This window comes from Zootoca vivipara, chromosome 13 (genome assembly GCF_963506605.1).
Source record: "Zootoca vivipara chromosome 13, rZooViv1.1, whole genome shotgun sequence".
Classification (NCBI taxonomy): domain Eukaryota; kingdom Metazoa; phylum Chordata; class Lepidosauria; order Squamata; family Lacertidae; genus Zootoca; species Zootoca vivipara.
This window is the reverse complement of record NC_083288.1, coordinates 13,887,178-13,905,876: the sequence shown is the minus strand read 5'-3', so window position 1 is coordinate 13,905,876 and position 18,699 is coordinate 13,887,178. Positions and strand designations below refer to the sequence as shown.

The 18,699-nt window shown below is 43.3% G+C and overlaps 1 protein-coding gene across 7 annotated transcripts in view; it reads right to left on the bottom strand.

The window, feature by feature from the left end:
- The window catches only part of NSF (N-ethylmaleimide sensitive factor, vesicle fusing ATPase), a 103,914-nt gene that overhangs the window by 62,726 nt on the left and 22,489 nt on the right, over window positions 1-18,699 (bottom strand). For all 7 annotated transcript variants that reach the window (XR_009558435.1, XM_060281087.1, XM_060281089.1 and 4 more), the window contains exons 3-7: window positions 17,796-17,895; window positions 14,179-14,218; window positions 8,878-9,044; window positions 5,266-5,373; window positions 3,542-3,617 (exon numbers count right to left, since the gene is read on the bottom strand). Coding sequence is in view for 6 of the 7 variants with exons in the window: in XM_060281087.1 (XP_060137070.1) it covers window positions 3,542-3,617; window positions 5,266-5,373; window positions 8,878-9,044; window positions 14,179-14,218; window positions 17,796-17,895 (491 nt within the window). In the remaining variant the exon portion in view is untranslated. The remainder of the gene's footprint in view (window positions 1-3,541; window positions 3,618-5,265; window positions 5,374-8,877; window positions 9,045-14,178; window positions 14,219-17,795; window positions 17,896-18,699) is intronic.

The following is an 18,699-nucleotide window of genomic DNA, read 5'->3' as shown; positions in this document are numbered from 1 at the left end:
TCCCAAACAAATTGGCTCCAGTACACAGCAAACCCAGAAGTGTTTTGGCTTGCAAACGTTTTTTGGAAGCCGAATGTTCGACGTTCCGCTTGAGTGCGAGAAACTCCTGCAGCCAATCAAAAGCCGTGCCTTGGTTTTCGAACAGTTTTGGAAGTCGAACGGACTCCTGGAATGGATTAAGTTCGAGAACCAAGGTACCACTGTATCTGCAACTAACCCCTTTTTCGGTTTGCTCCCTCAGCCTAAAAAAGCCCCTGTGAATTTGGAAGTTTTACAGTGGCTTCTTTTTCCCCACAGAAGTTTTTCTCCCACAAACTTCCCCCACAAGACTTGCTCCAATCCCAGCTAGGAGAAAAGCAGCTACGGGGAGGTGGAAAGTTTCAGCAAACCTTCCCATGCCAACACCTCACCCACTTAAATCTGCTACTTGGCGGCAGCCCATAACTGAAGGCAAAATTCTGCTGCTATTCTGTGAATGCCTATTCTGCTACCTTGATGAATGCCCTGCCTGTGGGCCCCCATCCTGCCCCACTTTTATCAGCTTCATGCAACACCTGTTGCCTACACGGTGTGAAAGGAAAGGAGCACTGAGAGGGTAACGCCAGGCAACTACTAAGGGGAGAGATATCATGGAACTAAGAGCCAGGGCTGCTTGGTAGGCTTAGCAAGAACACAAAGCTAAATATTATTTGAATATGGTTAGAGAAGGACGCAGGGGCAACATGGCATGCCCTCATTAAGTGCTTCCTGAATTTGGCAAATGCAAGTAGAGCCTGAAGGAAGATTTGTAGGGAGGAGTAATTGTAATATAAAGGAGGAAGGAAGTTGTTGTTTAGATAGATGGACAGACAGACGTAGATGCAAGCTATTATACAGTATTTTGTTCAAGGGTACAGTATCACCTGCAGTCTGGAAATTCTTGAAGTTAATTCATGACTCCAGAGCTGAATGTTTGCGCAGTCTCGTGTTGATTTTTCAACTGTGCTGGCTACCTATATATCTGAACCAGGGGTCAGCAAACTTTTTCAGCAGGGGGCCAGTCCACTGTCCCTCAGACCATGTGGGGGGCCGGACTATATTTTAAAAATATATATGAACGAATTCCTATGCCCCACAAATAACCCAGAGATGCATTTTAAATAAAAGGACACATTCTACTCATGTAAAAACATGCTGATTCCCGGACCATCCGTGAGCCGGATTGAGAAGGCGATTGGGCCGCATCCGGCCCCCGGGCCTTAGTTTGGGGACCCCTGAATTCTGAACGAATAAAACTTGAGGCCCCTAACACAAAACCACAACTGGCGAAGTTGGCTGGTGAGAGTGCTCAAATCGCAACTGAGCTCATGCAGCGATAGGGGGCACTGTCTCCTTTCTTAAAAATGAAAGGCTGAGGAGAATGCAGTTTGAATCCACAAGATTTAAAAAGGATTTTAACTAGAAGTCTCTGTCTAGGACCTTGGAGAGCTACCGCCATTAATCTGAACAGACCAGACTTTGGTTCTCAAACTTTTTTTCCTCAGTGCCACACTTTCAGAATATGTGTGTGTGTGTGTGTGTGTAAGAAATACATTGGAAATACATTGGAGAACAAAAACAAGCTAAGAAGTTCTATTTGTAGCGTAGGACACTATCTTATAATATCCAAAAAGTATAAAACAATGCAACTACGTAAGAACATGCATCATTCCCACACACTTGACACTCTTGCTTTCATGTTGAAAAGGTATCTAACCATTTTCTGCAATAAAAATAAATAAATTTTGATACTATACTAGACTGAAATGTTCAAATGTTTCCTTGATTTATGAAAGAGTGGAAATGGTTTATTGAATATTTGTACAGATAAATTGTAAACAGATTAAAAACACTGGCAGGATTAATGCAATAACCTGCAGTTTTATAAGAGTATATGATTAAAGTAGGAGAATAAATGAGCAAATTAAGTTAATCTGGATATGCAGAAGATATTAAAAATAAATTCAAGCAACCGCAGAAAGTGGGGAAAGGAAGTTTTGAATTGTTAAAATGATTGTAAAGTTAGTGAAATGTGTAAACTTGAAAAGCATTAAAAAATTTTATAAAAATATGCTGAGGGGGTGGTGGTGGAGATTATCCTTAAACCTTCCTGCCAATCTTGCTACCCTCTTTTGTCACACCAGTGTGGCATGCCATACCCTTTGAGAGCAACTGAATGGCAGCTTCCTATGTCTCCCTGGGAGCTGCTGCAACCTTGTCCTCTGCTCTCTCCTACCCCAGCCCCCAGCAGAAGACCCCAGCAGCCCGCCACTGCCAGCAAGACAAGGAAAAGAACCCTGCTCCTTTGCCTTCTCCAGCTCTGGCTCCAGGATGCAACCTTGGGTGTCATCTGGTCCTTGCATGTCAACAGCACCGGCCTTTGCTACTGAAATCCCATTCTGCTACCTGCAGAATGGCTGGCCATTGGAATTTCCTCTGCAGCACAGCTAGTAAAGTTGTGGTTTTTTTTAAAAAAAAATATCCCTGCCACTCCCTTTTATGATATGTGCCTTGATCTCCTCCTGTTCACTCTTGCTATCTTTCCACTTGAAAAAAGAAAAGAAAGGAAGCTAAAACCGAAACAGAATCAGCACAGCTAGTCAAGAGACAACCTACGTCTGTGTGTGTGTGTGTGGTTTTTTAGGACCTGGAATAGTAATAGTGGTACCTTAGTTCTCAAATGCCTTGGTCTTCAAATGCCAAAAACCCAGAAGTAAATGTTCTGGTTTTTGAACATTTTTCGGAAGCCCAACATCCGATGAGGCTGTTGACTATTGTTTCAGGGGCACATGCACCAATCAGAAGCTACACCTTTGTTTCCGAACATTTCGGAAGTCAAACGGACTTCTGGAACGGATTAAGTTTGGCACTTTTGTTTTTGCTATTTATTTTTGTTTTTGAGGCTTTTTCGGTTTTGTTTTTGTGACTGTGTGGAACCCAGTTCAGCTACTGATTGATTGATTGATTGATTGATTGACTGTGGAAATGGAAAAAAGCCCTGCATCCAAACAATGACTATCATCACTGCAGGTAAGAAAAAATAATAATTTTCCTTTTTATCATCTACAATACTGCCTTATTTATTTTATAGTGCAGTACATTGATAACTGCTTTCATTTTATGGATCAATGGTCTCATTAGATAGTAAAATTCATGTTAAATTGCTGTTTTGAGGGGTTGTTTTTTTAAAGCCTGGAACGGATTAATCTGTTTTGCATTACTTTCTATGGGAAAGCGCGCCTTGGTTGGCTTTGGAACGCTTTGGTTTTGGAACAGGCTTCTGGGACGGATTAAGTTTGAGAACCAAGGTACCACTGTATAAACTAGCTAAAAATTCAAAGGGGGGAGAAGATGCAACTCGAACAAAGAGCCCAGGTCTGTGTTTGACAGTCATGTAGATAAGGACGCAAGGGCAGACAGGCTAGTAAATACTGCTGTGGACTAGTAATTTTCATGGACTTGCTGATAAGGCAGACAGCAGACTTCTTGGAGTGCACAACTGTTTCCCGAGGGCCACACTTACCAATGAGAGTGAGGGAGGAGTTCTCAGCCTTTTCAAACGCAACCTGGCTGTTGCCAACAACAAGACCAACTTCGATCTGAATGAAAGAAAACCGCAATTATTAAAGGTATAATAATAAAAATAATAAAGGTATTATTAAAAAGGTCCACCAGAGGTTGTATTTTCTGCGTCAACTAAGGAAATTTAAATTGCCCCAGAAAGTGTTGATCCAATTTTACAGAAGCATCGTTGAAACTGTTCTCTGTAATTCTATTACTGCTTGGTATGGTACAGCCTCCAAGACAGACAAGAAAAGGCTCCAACGAGCTGTAATAATTGCAGAAAGGGTCATTGGAGTCAATCTATGCTACCAGAGTTAAGAAGAGAGCAGAGAGAATTGCTAAAGATCCTTTACATCCCTGCCATCATCTGCTAGATTTACACTCCCATCTGGACGTCGCTACAGGTCTTCATCTACAAAATCGGCCAGGCACAGGAACAGGTTTTTCCCTTGTGCCATTAAATTGTTAAATTTGGAGATGTGTAGCTGAAGGGGAAGTCAATTATGGGTGGCTTATTTGTATTGTGAGTGGAATAGTGTGTGTATATGTTTACATTGCAATGTAGCCGAAACAAATTCCAAGTATGTTGGAAAATGTACTTGGCCAATATAAATTATTATTATTTAAAATTTTTAAAGCCTTCTAGAATAGTAGCAGACGCTTGTGCTCAGCGTTCCCCAGAGAGCCTCAGAAAGGAAAGAGAGGGCCATTTTTATATTAAGACAAGCTCCACAGCAGCAGAAACCAGCAGGCGGCAAGATATGAAGTCATCCCAGTGCAGCTGGTGCTCAGCCTCAACAAGATTCATAGCGGCATATGGTCAAAGAAGACCTATACGTGACGATCCGCCCCCGTCTCAAGCTGTGAAAACAGGGGAAAGGACCTGGACTTCAGGGCTCCGGAAAGGAAATCAACTGCCAGAACAGAAGGCAGGTGAAGAAAGAGCTACAACGCTGTTTCGCTCAAATCAGTGGGGTGCTGGCACGATATAAAAAAATGGGCACAATGCAAACAAAGATGTAAAACAGATTTACCTCTTTATGAAATAACACAGATCTCCAGGGCAGGGAGAGTGGAATTGGCACAAACCCTGGTTAATTAAAAGCTGATTCAAACCAGCATGTTCCCCGTTTTGGCAGAAGGATATTCCTGACACATTTGGGAGTATTTCAGATTAATTCCTAGAAGCTTCTGGCGAGTCATACCTCATTTTTTAAACTCTAGGTATAGCAGTCTTCCATTATCTTCTTCCCCCCACCCCAATGTCCTCTCTCCTCCACTTTTTTTAAAGGATTGATTTGGTTGTTAAATAGGATTATCTTGGCGGGGGTGAGATTACGGAATCGTTCTAGCTGACTTCCCAGGGTTGGGACTTTGCTTGTATATTTTGCAGAATGAAAAGGAGATATTAATCAGATGCTTGTTCCCCACTAATTAAGATGGGAAATGCATGTGTGAATAAGCCAATGCAGATCAGCATTTCTGTATCACTGTACCCAAGTTGAATCTCCTTGCTAGGATATGGCCAGGGATACAGTCGGTCCAGCACCAAGTGACAAGGTGCTCACAGAAAGTTCACGATCAGGGCATTGCCTCAGGATTAGTGGACTCTATTCACATATTCAGTTTCCAATCATTGCCATTTACATCAAGGTACCTCAGAAAGGGAGATCCAGCTCTTACCTTCTGTTTTTTCCCTGTGGCAGGCTCTCCTTTAAGGATGCTGGGATCCATGCCTTCAATGTCCTTGACCAAGAGGCCAAAAAGCTTGTCGTTAAAGCTGAACACAAGCTGTGCAAACAAAGTGAAGGAAAATAAGGTTATTGAAAAACTTGCCTGCATTTTCGTGGCTAGAGCGGCAGCAAACACACAAACAAATGAAGTTTCAGTTCAATATGTATTTGGGTCCCTCCTTCCTAAGCCATCTCACCGGTCCAACAGCACAGCGAGGAGAGGTAATGCCTCCATGCAGGCCAGCCCTTTCAAGGACTTCAGTTTTCACAAAGGGTGGACCCAGAAGCTCAAAAGGCGTCAGTCGCATCTTTAGCCTTTGCTGGAGCAAGCGGCTCACTTGGAGCTCTCCATGGTTCTGAAACTCCGGGCTCTGTTTGCCCCATGGGCTCTTTCACTAGACCAGGCATACCGTGTTTCCCCTTTTTTAAGACACCGTCTTATAACTTTTTTCCCTCAAAAAAACACACAGTGGCTTATTTTCAGGGGGTGTCTTTTTTTTAAAAAAAAAGTGCTGGTACAACTGGGACCCACTGGCTCAGGATGCTCGGTGCTCTCTTCTGCACATTGCTGGGCGCGTTGTTGGCGCTGCCAGTTCCGAGCGCCTGCAGGGTGGGGTGGGGGTGGCAGTGCTTTAAACCCCCAACCCTGTAGAAAGCAATGGAAGTTATGGACTGTAACAATCCTTAAGAGGCGCAGGTCTTAAAAAACCCCTGGTATCACCCTTGAAGCACAGCCTTCCAAAGTCAGGGGGGAATAGGTCTGTTTAGACAAAGGAAAGGATCGGGGGTGATTCTGTGCCCTGGGACCCACAGAACTACTTTAAAAATCCCAACCTGGGGGGGGGGTCAAATAGTGAAGCCCCATAGCCCTGTAGCAACAGAAGGCACATTCTGAAGCACCCGAGCTGTTCGGTTCCATAAAAAATCCAGGAATTGTAAAATTAACAACAATAATGGGGGGGCACTCTATCCAAAGAGTTAAGAAGGAATGGGAAAGTGTTGAGTTATATATGGAAAAATATGGAAAGGAAAGTTAGTTAAAGATAAAAAATAAATAATTATCGCAAGGGGAAAAATAACATCATAAAGGGTAATAATATTAAATATAAAATAGACAACACAACAGAAAAAGCAAGTATATGACTAAATGAGATCGCACAGGAGTGAGGGAAGTGGGGAGAGAGGGAGGGGGGTAAGGAATGGAAGGAGGCAATGGTTGGAGGAGGGTATAGGGGGATGAATTAAAGGAAAATTAAGACTGAGAAGCGCATGGTTTTTGTTTTTTAAAGATGCAAAGGCTTGCAATCAGCCAAAGTATAGAGCCCAACTTCTAGGAGACTGCGATCTACTTGCGGATTTATAAACTGGAGGTGATCTACCCCCGTTATATTGGTGTTCAGGTCAGAGTTGTTTTTAGAGAGAGGAAATATCCCATTTTTGAGGTTAAAGTAAAAGTTCCTGACCTTTTTTTTATAATGAGGAAATGCTGCTAAAACTCCGTTCTTCATTCCACGAAGGGGAGAGGGGGCGGGGCCGGGTGCTCAAAGACAAAAGAAATGGAAAAGGAGATAGCGATCAAATCCAGCCTCGCATTCATGCAGCCGTCGGGAGAGGCAGGGGCTGCAGCCGAGTGCTGCTTCACAAACAAACGGGGGAAAGTGCTTAGAACCCAGAGAATCCAGCTGAAAAACACGAAGCAGCAACAGCAATTGCACACACACCATCCCAAGCCAGCACAGTAACCAAGTCCCAAAAGCAAGAAAGGACTCAGCAAACACTGCTGCGGCCGGCGTTGCTGCTGCTGACTCGGGGAGCTCAGTGATCTCTTCCGCACAGCGCCTATCACTATGGCTTATTTTCGGGGTACGGTTTATATTTCTCAAATGCTTAGAAATGCTGCTATGGCTTATTTTATGACTACGCCTTAAAAAGGGGGAAACACGGTAAGCAACCTTGGCTCTCCAGATGTTTTGGAACTACAACTCCCATGATCCCTGAGCACTGCCCCTGTTAGCTAGGGATCATGAGCGTTGTAGTTCCAAAACATCTGGAGAGCCAAGGTTGCCTATGCCTGCACTAGACCAAGACAGACCAAGGCACTTTTCCTCTCACAAGTCTGACCAAGTCCAACTATGAATATTGACCAGCACTTCTTTAAGATATTTCTCTTTGGGTGGGCTTTTACCTTTTTCTCACATTACTGTTACAGTCGTACCTTGGTTTTTGAACAGCTTAGTTCTCAAACATTTTGGCTCAGAAGTGGTTGTTCTGCTTCACAAACTATTTTTGGAAGCCAAACATCTGACGGGGGAGCTTCCTGCCACCAATCAGAAGCCACGCTTTGGTTTTTGAATGTTTTGGAAGTTGAATGGACTTCCGGAATGGATTCCGTTCGACTTCCAAGGTACGACTGTATTTGTCCCATATGGTTGGAATGAGGTGGGGCAGAAACTGATTTTGTCAGTTTGGCAACTGGTAGATACTGCCCACATTTTTTGATGATTCTGATCCTTTGTACTCTAAAAATGTCTCTCTGTGTGTGGGAACGGGAGTAATAAATTTATTTGAGGAGATGCAGCCATACTTCTTTCAATCTGTAACTTTGCCCAGGTACAAAAATGCATTTTCTTGGGTAGTAAATCTGGTGCTTTGGCTTCTTAGAAAACAAGCAGAAGATTTTGAACCAAATCTTGTAGACTTTGTGCTTCAGATTTAAAAGAATAATGCTCTTATAGTGTGTAAAAGGGAACAAAATGAATGAGCATGTCAATAGACTATCCAAAAGGCTGTGATAAGACTCCAAGATCCTTGGGTCTTTTGTCAAGCCTGGCTTTGGCCTCCTTCACACATATATTCTCCTCCTATATACTAATAGAAAACTCATTCTCCAAATATGGATCTTTCTGCAGTCTAAATGGCACCAACCACAAACAAGAGGCACCAGACCCATGGAAGCCCGAAAAGCTTTCGTAACATTTTTGGTTTAAAAAAAAACCCAAGAGGGAGAAATCCTCCCCAAACAGTCCACTGAGAACATGCTCAAAGACCAATGTAGGGCTTTTTTGGGTCACGGTGGAGTGCCAAAAAAACCATATGAAAAAGCATATGCTCTTTCCAGCCTCAAGGGTCCTAGTGCAGAACCTAAGGATTCTTCTTTTTTTAATGCAACTCAGAATTTCAGCTTTCATGCTGCTCTTTTTTAACCCTTCGTGGTTGCAAAAACTCTGCCTGAATATACAAGCTCCTTATCCTGAGTCAAGAACTCCTTGAGTGGTCTTCTAAAAAAGAGCCTTGCCTGATGCTGGTCATAAAAAAAAAAACACCATTCTTTTCGAATAAATCCTCAAAAGTGTCCAGTCTACAAAAAAATGTACTGGCCACCCACCTACAAACAACTCTTTTTATCATTTGCTATCTAAAAGAAAGAGCGTTTTTATTTCTTTGCCAAGATTCGCTTTCTAGTGAATTGCGGTTGGCGACTTGCAAGATTGGTGTAAGCGAGTCCTCAGAAGGGAGAAATGGTTTCAATGCTCAGTGAGAATCGCATACAAAGACCACAAACCTGCTGCCCCACGGAGAACGCCTGGTTGTTGAACTGCTGGATGAACTCGGCTGCCATTTTGTCAGAATCATACGGGTTGGAGTCGACGCTCTTCTTCTGCAGGAAGTCTATCTCAATAGTCATCGTGCCAACGCACTGCTTGGCCTTATCAAAGTTATACACGGAAACTGTAGGGGAGGCAGGGAAAGCACAGACTTCAGCGGAGTGCTGAAGGATCTCGGCTCAGGTCATTCGCCGACATCCCCTTAAGAGCCACGTCCCCAAAGAACATAAAAAGGATCGTCAACAAATGCTTACATCAACAAACACTTAACCAAGGAAATGGAAATGATGAATAATTCTTTGGAGGGCAGTGCCATTTTAATGTGATTATCAACTATTTTATGATCTTGGAGTGTAAAGTACGGTGAGGCCTTCTTGGGGGCATAAAAATGAAACAAGAGTATCTTGACTGACTCTTAGTGCCATACCTGCCAAGTTGCTGTCAGAGAAATAAGGGACCGGGCCGGAAATAGCAGACCAGAAGTAGCGCTGCCGCCATTTTGGAACTGGGCGGAGCATGCTCAGAAGTGACTTTTGATGCTGCTTTGCCCAGTTCCAAAATGGCCACCACGCCAGAAGTCGCACTGCAGCCATTTTGGAACTGGGCAGAGCAGCATCAAAAGTTACTTCTGAGCATGCTCCGCCCAGTTCCAAAATGGCCGCTGCGCCAGAATAAACCGGGGGGAAACAAAAAACCCCGTTTTTTCAGCTAGGAACAGCTGGAAAAACGGGGATTTCCCGGGGAAAACAGGAGACTTGGCAGCTATGCTTAGTGCAGAGCCAGGTCATCGAGCCTGAGCTTCCACAACCGTCACCCACCATAAACCACCATTGGCAGAATTGGCAGCAACAGCAGCACATATATTCAATGCTTACAACAATATTTTATTCTCTTGTTAATTGTGCTGTTTTAAATGTGCATTTTATACCTGACTTCCTTCAGTAATATTTTATTTTGAAATCTTGAAGATAATATTTTAGTTTCCTGTTAATTATGTTGCTTTGAATAAATACTTTATACAGTCGTACCTCAGAAGTCGAAAGCCTTGCGACTTAAAACGTTTTGGCTCCCGAATACTGCAAACCTGGAAGTGGCTGTTCCAGTTTGCGAATGTTCTTTGGAAGCCGAATGTCCGATGCAGGTTCCGCGGGTTCCAATTGGCTGCAGGCAGCTTCTGCAGCCAATCAGAAGCCACGCCATGGTCTACAAACATTTTGGAAGTCGAATGAACTTCTGGAATGGATTCTGTTTGACTTCCGGGGTACAACTGTATTTGATTTGATTTGGTACGGTAATGTTTTATTCTGGATTGTTTTATTTGATGTTCCAATGTGTTGTAAAGTGCTTTGAGATTTTTTCTTAAAAATATAAAGCGGTATAGAAATGAAAATAATAATAATAATAATAATAATAATAATAATAATAATAATAATAATAATAAGGAGCAGGAGGAGGAGGAAACTCTCCTTGATCTTCTGGGTGTTCCTTGAGCCAAGCAGAAACTCTGGTGCCTCCATTAGTGAAGGAACAAGGAGCAAAAATTATGAAGTAAGCAGAAATCAAAGCATAATGAGCAACCGGGGTTATTTTTTTTTCCAAAAGCGCCAAAGCCATTAACTTTGAATTAGATTTTATGGTTGCTGACTATTAAGAGAGTGAAAACCATGAAATCATATATCCAGCCGTTTCAGAGACGAAATTAACTAGTCTCATGGTCAATCTATTCTGGATTTTGTTTTTAAGCCCGTCTAATTTTTGCAATTTCCCCCATAATATTGTGACAAAAAAATAAAGCAGAAAGGAGCCCTGGTTGCCTCCGCTAGAGAAGAAACGAGAGGCACCCTGGTTTCTGTTTCTTGGGGACACTGAAGGGTGAGAAACAAGAATTTGACATTCCTGCATCTACTTGATATATGCTTCAGCCCTAAGAAGCATAATGCCACCTCCATAATGCGCACATGTTGTAAGCATCCAATTTGTAGGAGACATTTCCATGCTGCCTACAGGGAATTTGCTTCCTGGCACAAACCTCCAGAAGGAAACCTCTAAGTGGAAAGCGAATACAGTCATTACGCCTATATGAGTAGTTCCCCGGCCTTCTCCTGCTCTTAGCAAAAAGATAAACATTGTAAGTTGGCACCAATCTTCCGTTTCTCGTCGCAACTTCCAATTATTGGAGATGCATCGCAATGTCAATTGGGGCTTCCGTGTTCTTATTTTCAGAGTGAATGAGAATTAAGAGCCATGCCAAAGATGCAGCTTATGTCATTACTGCTTTAAAGGTAAAGGTAAAGGGACCCCTGACCGTTATGTCCAGTTGCAGACGACTCTGAGGTTGCGGTGCTCTCATCTCGCTTTCCTGGCCGAGGAAGCCGGCGTACAGCTTCCGGGTCATGTGGCCAGCATGACAAAGCCGCTTCTGGCGAACCGGAGCAGTGCACGGAAACGCCGTTTACCTTCCTGCTGTAGCTGTACCTATTTATCTACTTTGACGTGCTTTCGAACTGCTAGGTTGGCAGGAGCTGGGACCGAGCAACGGGAGCTCACCCCGTCACGGGGATTCGAACCGCCGACCTTCCGATTGGCAAGCCCAAGGCTCAGTAGTTTAACCCACAGTGCCACTAGGTTTCCATTAACTTGCTTTTTCCAGCACCTTGGACAGTACATGGCAATATCCCTATTAACAGCGCTCCTTTTAGGACAGGGATCAGCAAACTTTTTCAGCAAGGGGCCGGTCCACTTTTCCTATGCCCTACAAATAACCCAGAGATGTATTTTAAATAAAAGGACATATTCTGCTCATGTAAAAACAAGCTGATTCCCGGACTGTCTGCGGCCCAGACAGCGTGTGGGAAGATAATAAATTCAACTATTTCACTGCATGGGCAAGTTAAACGGCTTCCCAGCACCAGAACTAAGTACCTACAGAGTGAATAAGGTGTATACATTGCTCTGAGCAGATGTTCTGGTGCTTATTCCTATCCAAGAACACTTTGCATGCATTTCTGCACAGTCCTTTACTGATATATTTTTTATAACGTCATCCTCTTAGTCCTCTTATTTGCTCCTTTGAAGTTATCTTTTTTACACTGACAACATTCAGTTATATTTTTCAATTTCTGATCTCTCTACGTCTTTTCCTTTTCTTCTGGGTTGATAGCTCAACCTCAAGGTAATACTGAATTTCCCTTCCTTTTACCACCCCATTGCTGGTTCACCTGTTGTGCTTCACCACCATCTCCTCATAATTCAGGTGTTCCGATTTTTCTCTTTCTTTTGCTTCGAATATTTCTTCTGTTGGTAAAGTTTGTAGCTACCTGCTGCTTAATCTAAGATTTGGACTTCTCTTTCAAATTCGCTTGGCTCGGTGTTCAGTTTGTCCCTAGTTTCTCTCTCATTTGGATTATTTTAATTCCTTACTAGTTGGTTTAATCTTGGTCTCATCTTCAACCTTTTATTTCAGTTCTTAGTTGCTCTGCTCAACTTATTTGTCCTGTTCATATGATCATATTATTCCATTATGTATTTATCTTTGTTTGTCCTTTCCACATTTGGTGCTTTTCAGTGCAATCTTACGTACCTTTACTCAGAAATCCTATTTAATTCAATGGGGCTCGCACCCATTTAAATGGATACACAATTGCCATTCGTGTCAATAACTTTTAAATGTACTGATTCATTGGTTTGTTTCATTCTGCCTTGTTTTCATTGTTCATTTCAAAACCACAGATTCTGTTTTGACAGCATTGCATCCTTTTCCCCCTGCCTGTACAGTATTTGAAATGCACCACTGCGGGAGATTTAATCTGTTTTTTCTATTAAAAAACCCAAAACCCTAAAGACTTATTTGTTTCACTCAGCACATACTAGAATCAGGTGGCCATCATTTATTTATTTTATTTAGCCTTTGATTTAGCTGTTATCAGGTATCCCAGTTTAACAGCAACAAGGCTATAAGCCACTTCCATAAACAAAACATAGAAATGATTTGAGCAAGAAAAGTTAGTTACCGTATATGCTGGCGTATAAGGCGACTGGGCGTATAAGACGACCCCTTACTTTTCAAGTTAAAATATAGAATTTGGGGTGTACTCCAGCCCTTTTTTGGCGGGGAGGGGAGGGGAGGGGAGGCTGTCTTCTCCAGCACTCAAGTCTGCAGCCGGGGAAATGGTGGTTTGTTTGTTTGTTTGTTTGTTTGCTTGCTTAGTTATTGAGAGGGGGAAAGAAGCCAGAGAGAGGAGAGATAGAGAAGCAGAGAAATCGAGCAAAAGGGGGGAAAGAAACCATAGAGAGGATAGCGATAGAGGGGCAGAGACATCGGAGGCTCACACAGCCAGCGAAAGACGCTGAGCAGCAGTAAAAGAGAGAGCGGAGAGAGAGACAACGAGGCTGGCTCAGTGAGCAAAAGGGGAATAGAAGCCAGGGAGAGGGAGAGGGAGAGGGAGGCAGAGAAATCGAGCAAAAGGGGGGAAAGAAACCATAGAGAGGATAGCGATAGAGGGGCAGAGACATCGGAAGCTCACACAGCCAGCGAAAGACGCTGAGCAGCAGTGAAAGAGAGAGCGGAGAGAGAGAGAGCGAGAGAGACGGAGAGATCCCTTTGCTTTGCGCTGACAAAAAGAGAAGAGGCAGCAGCTTGACACCAATGAAATACACAAAACTGTATCTCTGCGCTGATCCAGGTGACAAAGCCATGAGGGAGCCATTCTCCCTGGCGGGGAGCAGCCCCCTCCCGAGCACGCTTCTTTGTGTTCATATGGTCACTGCATACAGTGGGGATGCGGCCGTTTTTGAGCTCCCCCCACCGTATGCGGTGACCGCAGATTCTTGGACCCGGCGTATAAGACGGGCCCCCAACTTTTGAAAAAAATTTCCTGGGTTCAAAAGCCGTCTAATACGCCAGTATATACGGTACTTTTGACTCAATGCAATCTACTGATACAAATACCTAACTTAGAAAAACAAAGCTATACAGTATAATTAGATGCACAGATGCACCCCAGAAGTACATAAAGCAGGCATTCCCCAAACTTCGGCCCTCCAGATGTTGTGGACTACAATTCCCATCTTCCCCAACCACTGGTCCTGTTAGCCAGGGATCATGGGAGTTGTAGGCCAAAACATCTGGAGGGCCACAGTTTGGGGGTGCCTGACATAAAGGATCCCCACTTAACCGGGCATTTGTTCCAACTGAGCTCTCTTTTACGCCAGGCCAGTCCAGAAACCAAACCATGAACAAACTTACAGGAAACACTTACCATCAATGTCTTGCCCGATAGAAAGTCCAGCCCATTTTCTCTGAAAGAGAACAAAAAGATAGATGACAGATGATAGATAGATAGATGATAGATAGATAGATAGATAGATAGATAGATAGATAGATAGATAGATAGATAGATAGATAGATGATAGATAGATATTGATCAGGCATCCCCAAACTGCGGCCCTCCAGATGTTTTGGCCTACAACTCCCATGATCCCTAGCTAAGAGGACCAATAGTCAGGGATGATGGGAATTGTAGTCTAAAACATCTGGAGGGCCGAAGTTTGGGGATGCCTGATATAGATGATAGATATAGATATAGACAGACAGACAGATAGATAGATAGATAGATGATGATGAAGAAGATAGATAGATAGATAGATAGATAGATAGATAGATAGATAGATAGATAGAAGAGCTAGAGAAAAAACATCTCTTCGTCACAACTAAGAACAAAATTTCAAAGGGGGGGGAAGGTTATGCAATTTTTCACAAGCATCCTACAAGTCATATCCTCAATAAAAGTTCATGACACTCACATCACTATAGACTATATGAGAGTCCGGACAGCATAGTGGCTAAAAGTTTGGGCTAATGTCGAGAAGTAGCAGTCTCAGCTCTTTACTTTGCCATCTCGCAAATGCCCCACCCTATATGCAACAGGGGGGGGTGACACCACTGGCCTACCATACAAGGTTGTTTTCTGGACAAACAAAAAGATAATGTGATGTGTTTTGAATACACTAAAGTGCCGTATAAAAGCTAGGTATTATATGCCTTTCAGAGTGTTTTTGCCTCTAGCTATCCTGCCGGGGAAGAGAGCAATACCAAACAAGCAAGCAGGTCTCAAGTGATTTCATAGCCACATTTGTTCAACTAGGTTTGCGAATCCATAGAACAGATTATGCTACTCCTTTGTTGCACTGACCACTGAACCCCTATCATATTCTGTTTATTGTTGTTTAGTCATGTCCCACTCTTCGTGACCCCATGGACCAGAGCACGCCAGGCACTCCTGCCTTCCACTGCCTCCTGCAGTTTGGTCAAACTCATGTTAGTGGCTTCGAGAACACTGTCCAACCATCTCGTCCTCTGTCGTCCCCTTCTCCTTGTGCCCTCAATCTTTCCCAACATCAGGGTCTTTTCCAGGGAGTCTTCTCTTCATTCTGTTTAAAGCACTGCTAATTAACTTCAAAGTGAACTCTGTCCTTATCTTTCAACTTGTTCTCGAACTCTGCATTCCTGCTTTCTGAACCACAAATTTCCACTTCCGTTTCTGAACGGTGTGCATTTTTGCCAGCGGCTCCCTACACTTGAAATGGGGAGGTCCAATCTGTTCAATGCCACCCATTTTAAGAAGGTGTCTCAAAACTTACTTGTTTCAGTTAGCACTTGCCAACGCAATATATATTTTTAGCATCCTCTCCTGGTTTTTTTCTTCCTCTCTGTTGATTGCTTTGATTACCAGCATAAGCTTGTGTACAGGATCTCACTTTTATTATTTTTTTGCAAAATGCCTAGCTGTATTAGAAAGTTAGGAGTTTTATTCAGGTTGCTATTTGGCCTGGCCCATCTAAGCCTTTTGATTAGGAACATGATCTCCTCTGCAGAGCTAGCATCTTTATCTTCCCCACTCCTCAAGGCAGGGGAACAGAGGTTTTCCATAACACCTCCAGGTGAGTCAGGTAAAAGGTAAAGGGACCCCTGACCATTAGGTCCAGTCGTGGCCGACTCTGGGGTTGCGCGCTCATCTCGCATTATTGGCCGAGGGAGCCGGCGTACAGCTTCCGGGTCATGTGGCCAGCATGACAAAGCCGCTTCTGGCAAACCAGAGCAGCACATGGAAACACCGTTTTACCTTCCCGCTATAGCGGTTCCTATTTATCTACTTGCATTTTGATGTGCTTTCGAACTGCTAGGTTGGCAGGAGCTGGGACCGAAGCAACGGGAGCTCACCCCGTCGCAGGGATTTGAACCGCCGACCTTCTGATCAGCAAGCCCTAGGCTCAGTGGTTTAGCCCACAGCGCCACCTGGGTCCCTACCAGATGAGTCAGAGACAGAAACAAAGATTTGCAGCCTGGTCTCCCAAGCAAGCACCATTACATAGTTGCTGAATTAAAAGAAAAAGAAAAAACAGAGAGAAAATCCTCTTTTGCAATTCACAGCCCTGTAGGCTATTCCCCCTTTGCTGTTTTGTTGAAAGAGGAGAGGAAAAATATCATCTAGCAGTTCACTCCCCAAGCTAGGCTGCGCTTGATTCACAGGTTTCAAAGTGTTTGCTGACACTGCAGGAGGTTCAGGGAAGCCAAGGAGATTAATCACACATTGCAAAGTGTTGCTGCTAAATATCCAGTGATGCTCTTCTGCGTGGAGATCTGCAAGTACCAGGTCAGTGGGAGATTATTTAGCAGCAGCACTGCTTTCCCAGGGAAGCTATAACCCACATTGCTTGTGCTTAAGAGGGCTGAAGCCATGGCAGGGGATCCAAGCAGCAGGCTAAAATAATAATAAAGTAATAATAATAATGATTTATTTATACCCTGCCACTCTGAGCGGCTCCCAACAGAATACTAAAAACACAATAAAAGATCAAACATTAAAAACTTCCCTAAACAAGCCTGCTTTCATATGTCTTCTAAAAGTCAGATACTTTAGTTGTTTATTTGAGAGCCAGTGTGGTGTAGTGGTTAAGAGCGGTAGACTCCTAATCTGGGGAACCGGGTTCGTGTCTCCGCTCCTCCACATGCGGCTGCTGGGTGACCTTGGGCTAGTCACACTTCTTTGAAGCCTCTCAGCCCCACTCATCTCACAGAGTGTTTGTTGTGGGAGAGGAAGGGAAAGGAGAATGTTAGCCGCTTTGAGACTCCTTCGGGTAGTGATAAAGCGGGATATCAAATCCAAACTCCTCCTCTTCTTCTTCTTCTTCTTCTTCTTCTTCTTCTTCTTCTTCTTCTTCTTCTTCTTCTTCTTCTTCTTCTTCTTCTTCCTTAACATCTGATGGGATGCTGTTCCACTACTGAGAAGGCCCTCTGCCTGGTTCCCTGTAACCCCACATCTCACAGGGAGCGAACTGCCAGAAGGCCCTCGGAGCTGGACTTCAATGTCTGGGCTGAACGATGGGGGTGGAGACGCTCCTTCAGGTATACCGGGCTGAGGCCTTTTAAGGCTTTAAAGGTCAGCACCAACACTTTGAATTGTGCTCAGAAGCATACTGGGAGCCAATGTAGGTCTTTCAGGGCTGGTGTTATATGGTCTCAGAGCAGCTGACTGATAGGATACAATCACATGACAGCAACCATCCTTTCTGAGGAATGAGATAAGAGATACTTCACAGCTCTCTACTCTCAAGCAATCTTGCTTTCCGCATAACTTTCCTGTAAATTAAATGGCCTTGCCACATCAGACCAAAAGGTGCTTCCAAGTCCAACACTCCCGACTCCCCAACAGTGACTAGACCAGTTGTCCCTGAGAAGCCAACTTTAATATGTAGGCTTAGTATTTTTGTGGGTTTTTTTAAAACAAAACAAAAACAAAAACAAACAACCATAGCTTTTAGTATGAAGTTCCATTTCACTCTTGGCCAATCAAGCAATAAACAGTCAAAAACATACCTGAGGTAAACTGAAGGCGATGGTGCCTGGGACAACAGAGGAATAAGTTCTTAGCGTAAAAATGTATTTGTGGTTCGGGGAGGTCCTCACAAGTACATGCCTGCAAGGGGGAAGAGAAATGGACATGGATTGCTACACCCCATGCAGAAAGTTCCAGCCTCAATCTTTGGCATCTCCCAGGTAAGGCTGGGAGAGAACTCTGCCTGAAACCCTGATAGCTCAGATTTATTTTAAGTTGAGAAAGTCGATAGAGGATGAATTTCTACATATAGGAGATTTAAGGGTATTTATTAGTTGAAATATGGGGAAGCAGCACTGTAATATAGCATCCGATGAACCTGAGAGAGAGATGAGTGGAAGTCAAATAGGAGGGGAGGAGATAAAGGGAAATAATTAAAGGAGGTTATAGGAGGAGTGTACTTGGAATATTATGACTATAATAATCTTGGGTTTGAATGACTGAAGAATTTTTGTTCGTATTTTCTTCTTCATTTTTTCTTCTTTTTGAGTTGGATTTAAGTTGAATGTATGAATTTAATTTTCAATTTATATTTTTACTGTTAGTATTGTTAATTTCAGATCTTTTATTTTATATGATTTTGTATGTTTTCATTATTATTTCAAGTGTGAGCGTGAGTTTATGTGTGTGTTCATTTTAATTTGAATCTCAATAAAGTTTATTTTTAAAATTAAAAAAGAAAAGAAAAGAAACCCTGATAAGTCAATCAATGTAGACAACATCGAGCTGGATGGACCGACGGCCTGATTCAGTATAAAGCCGTTTCCCTTGGCCCAAAAGACCCTCAGAGAACATGTTCTTCAAGTCACACTTATATAGCTCTTCCCGTGCAGATTCTGACTGTCAAGAAGAGGAAACGGTGTCAGTTGTGGCTGCCTTGCCCTT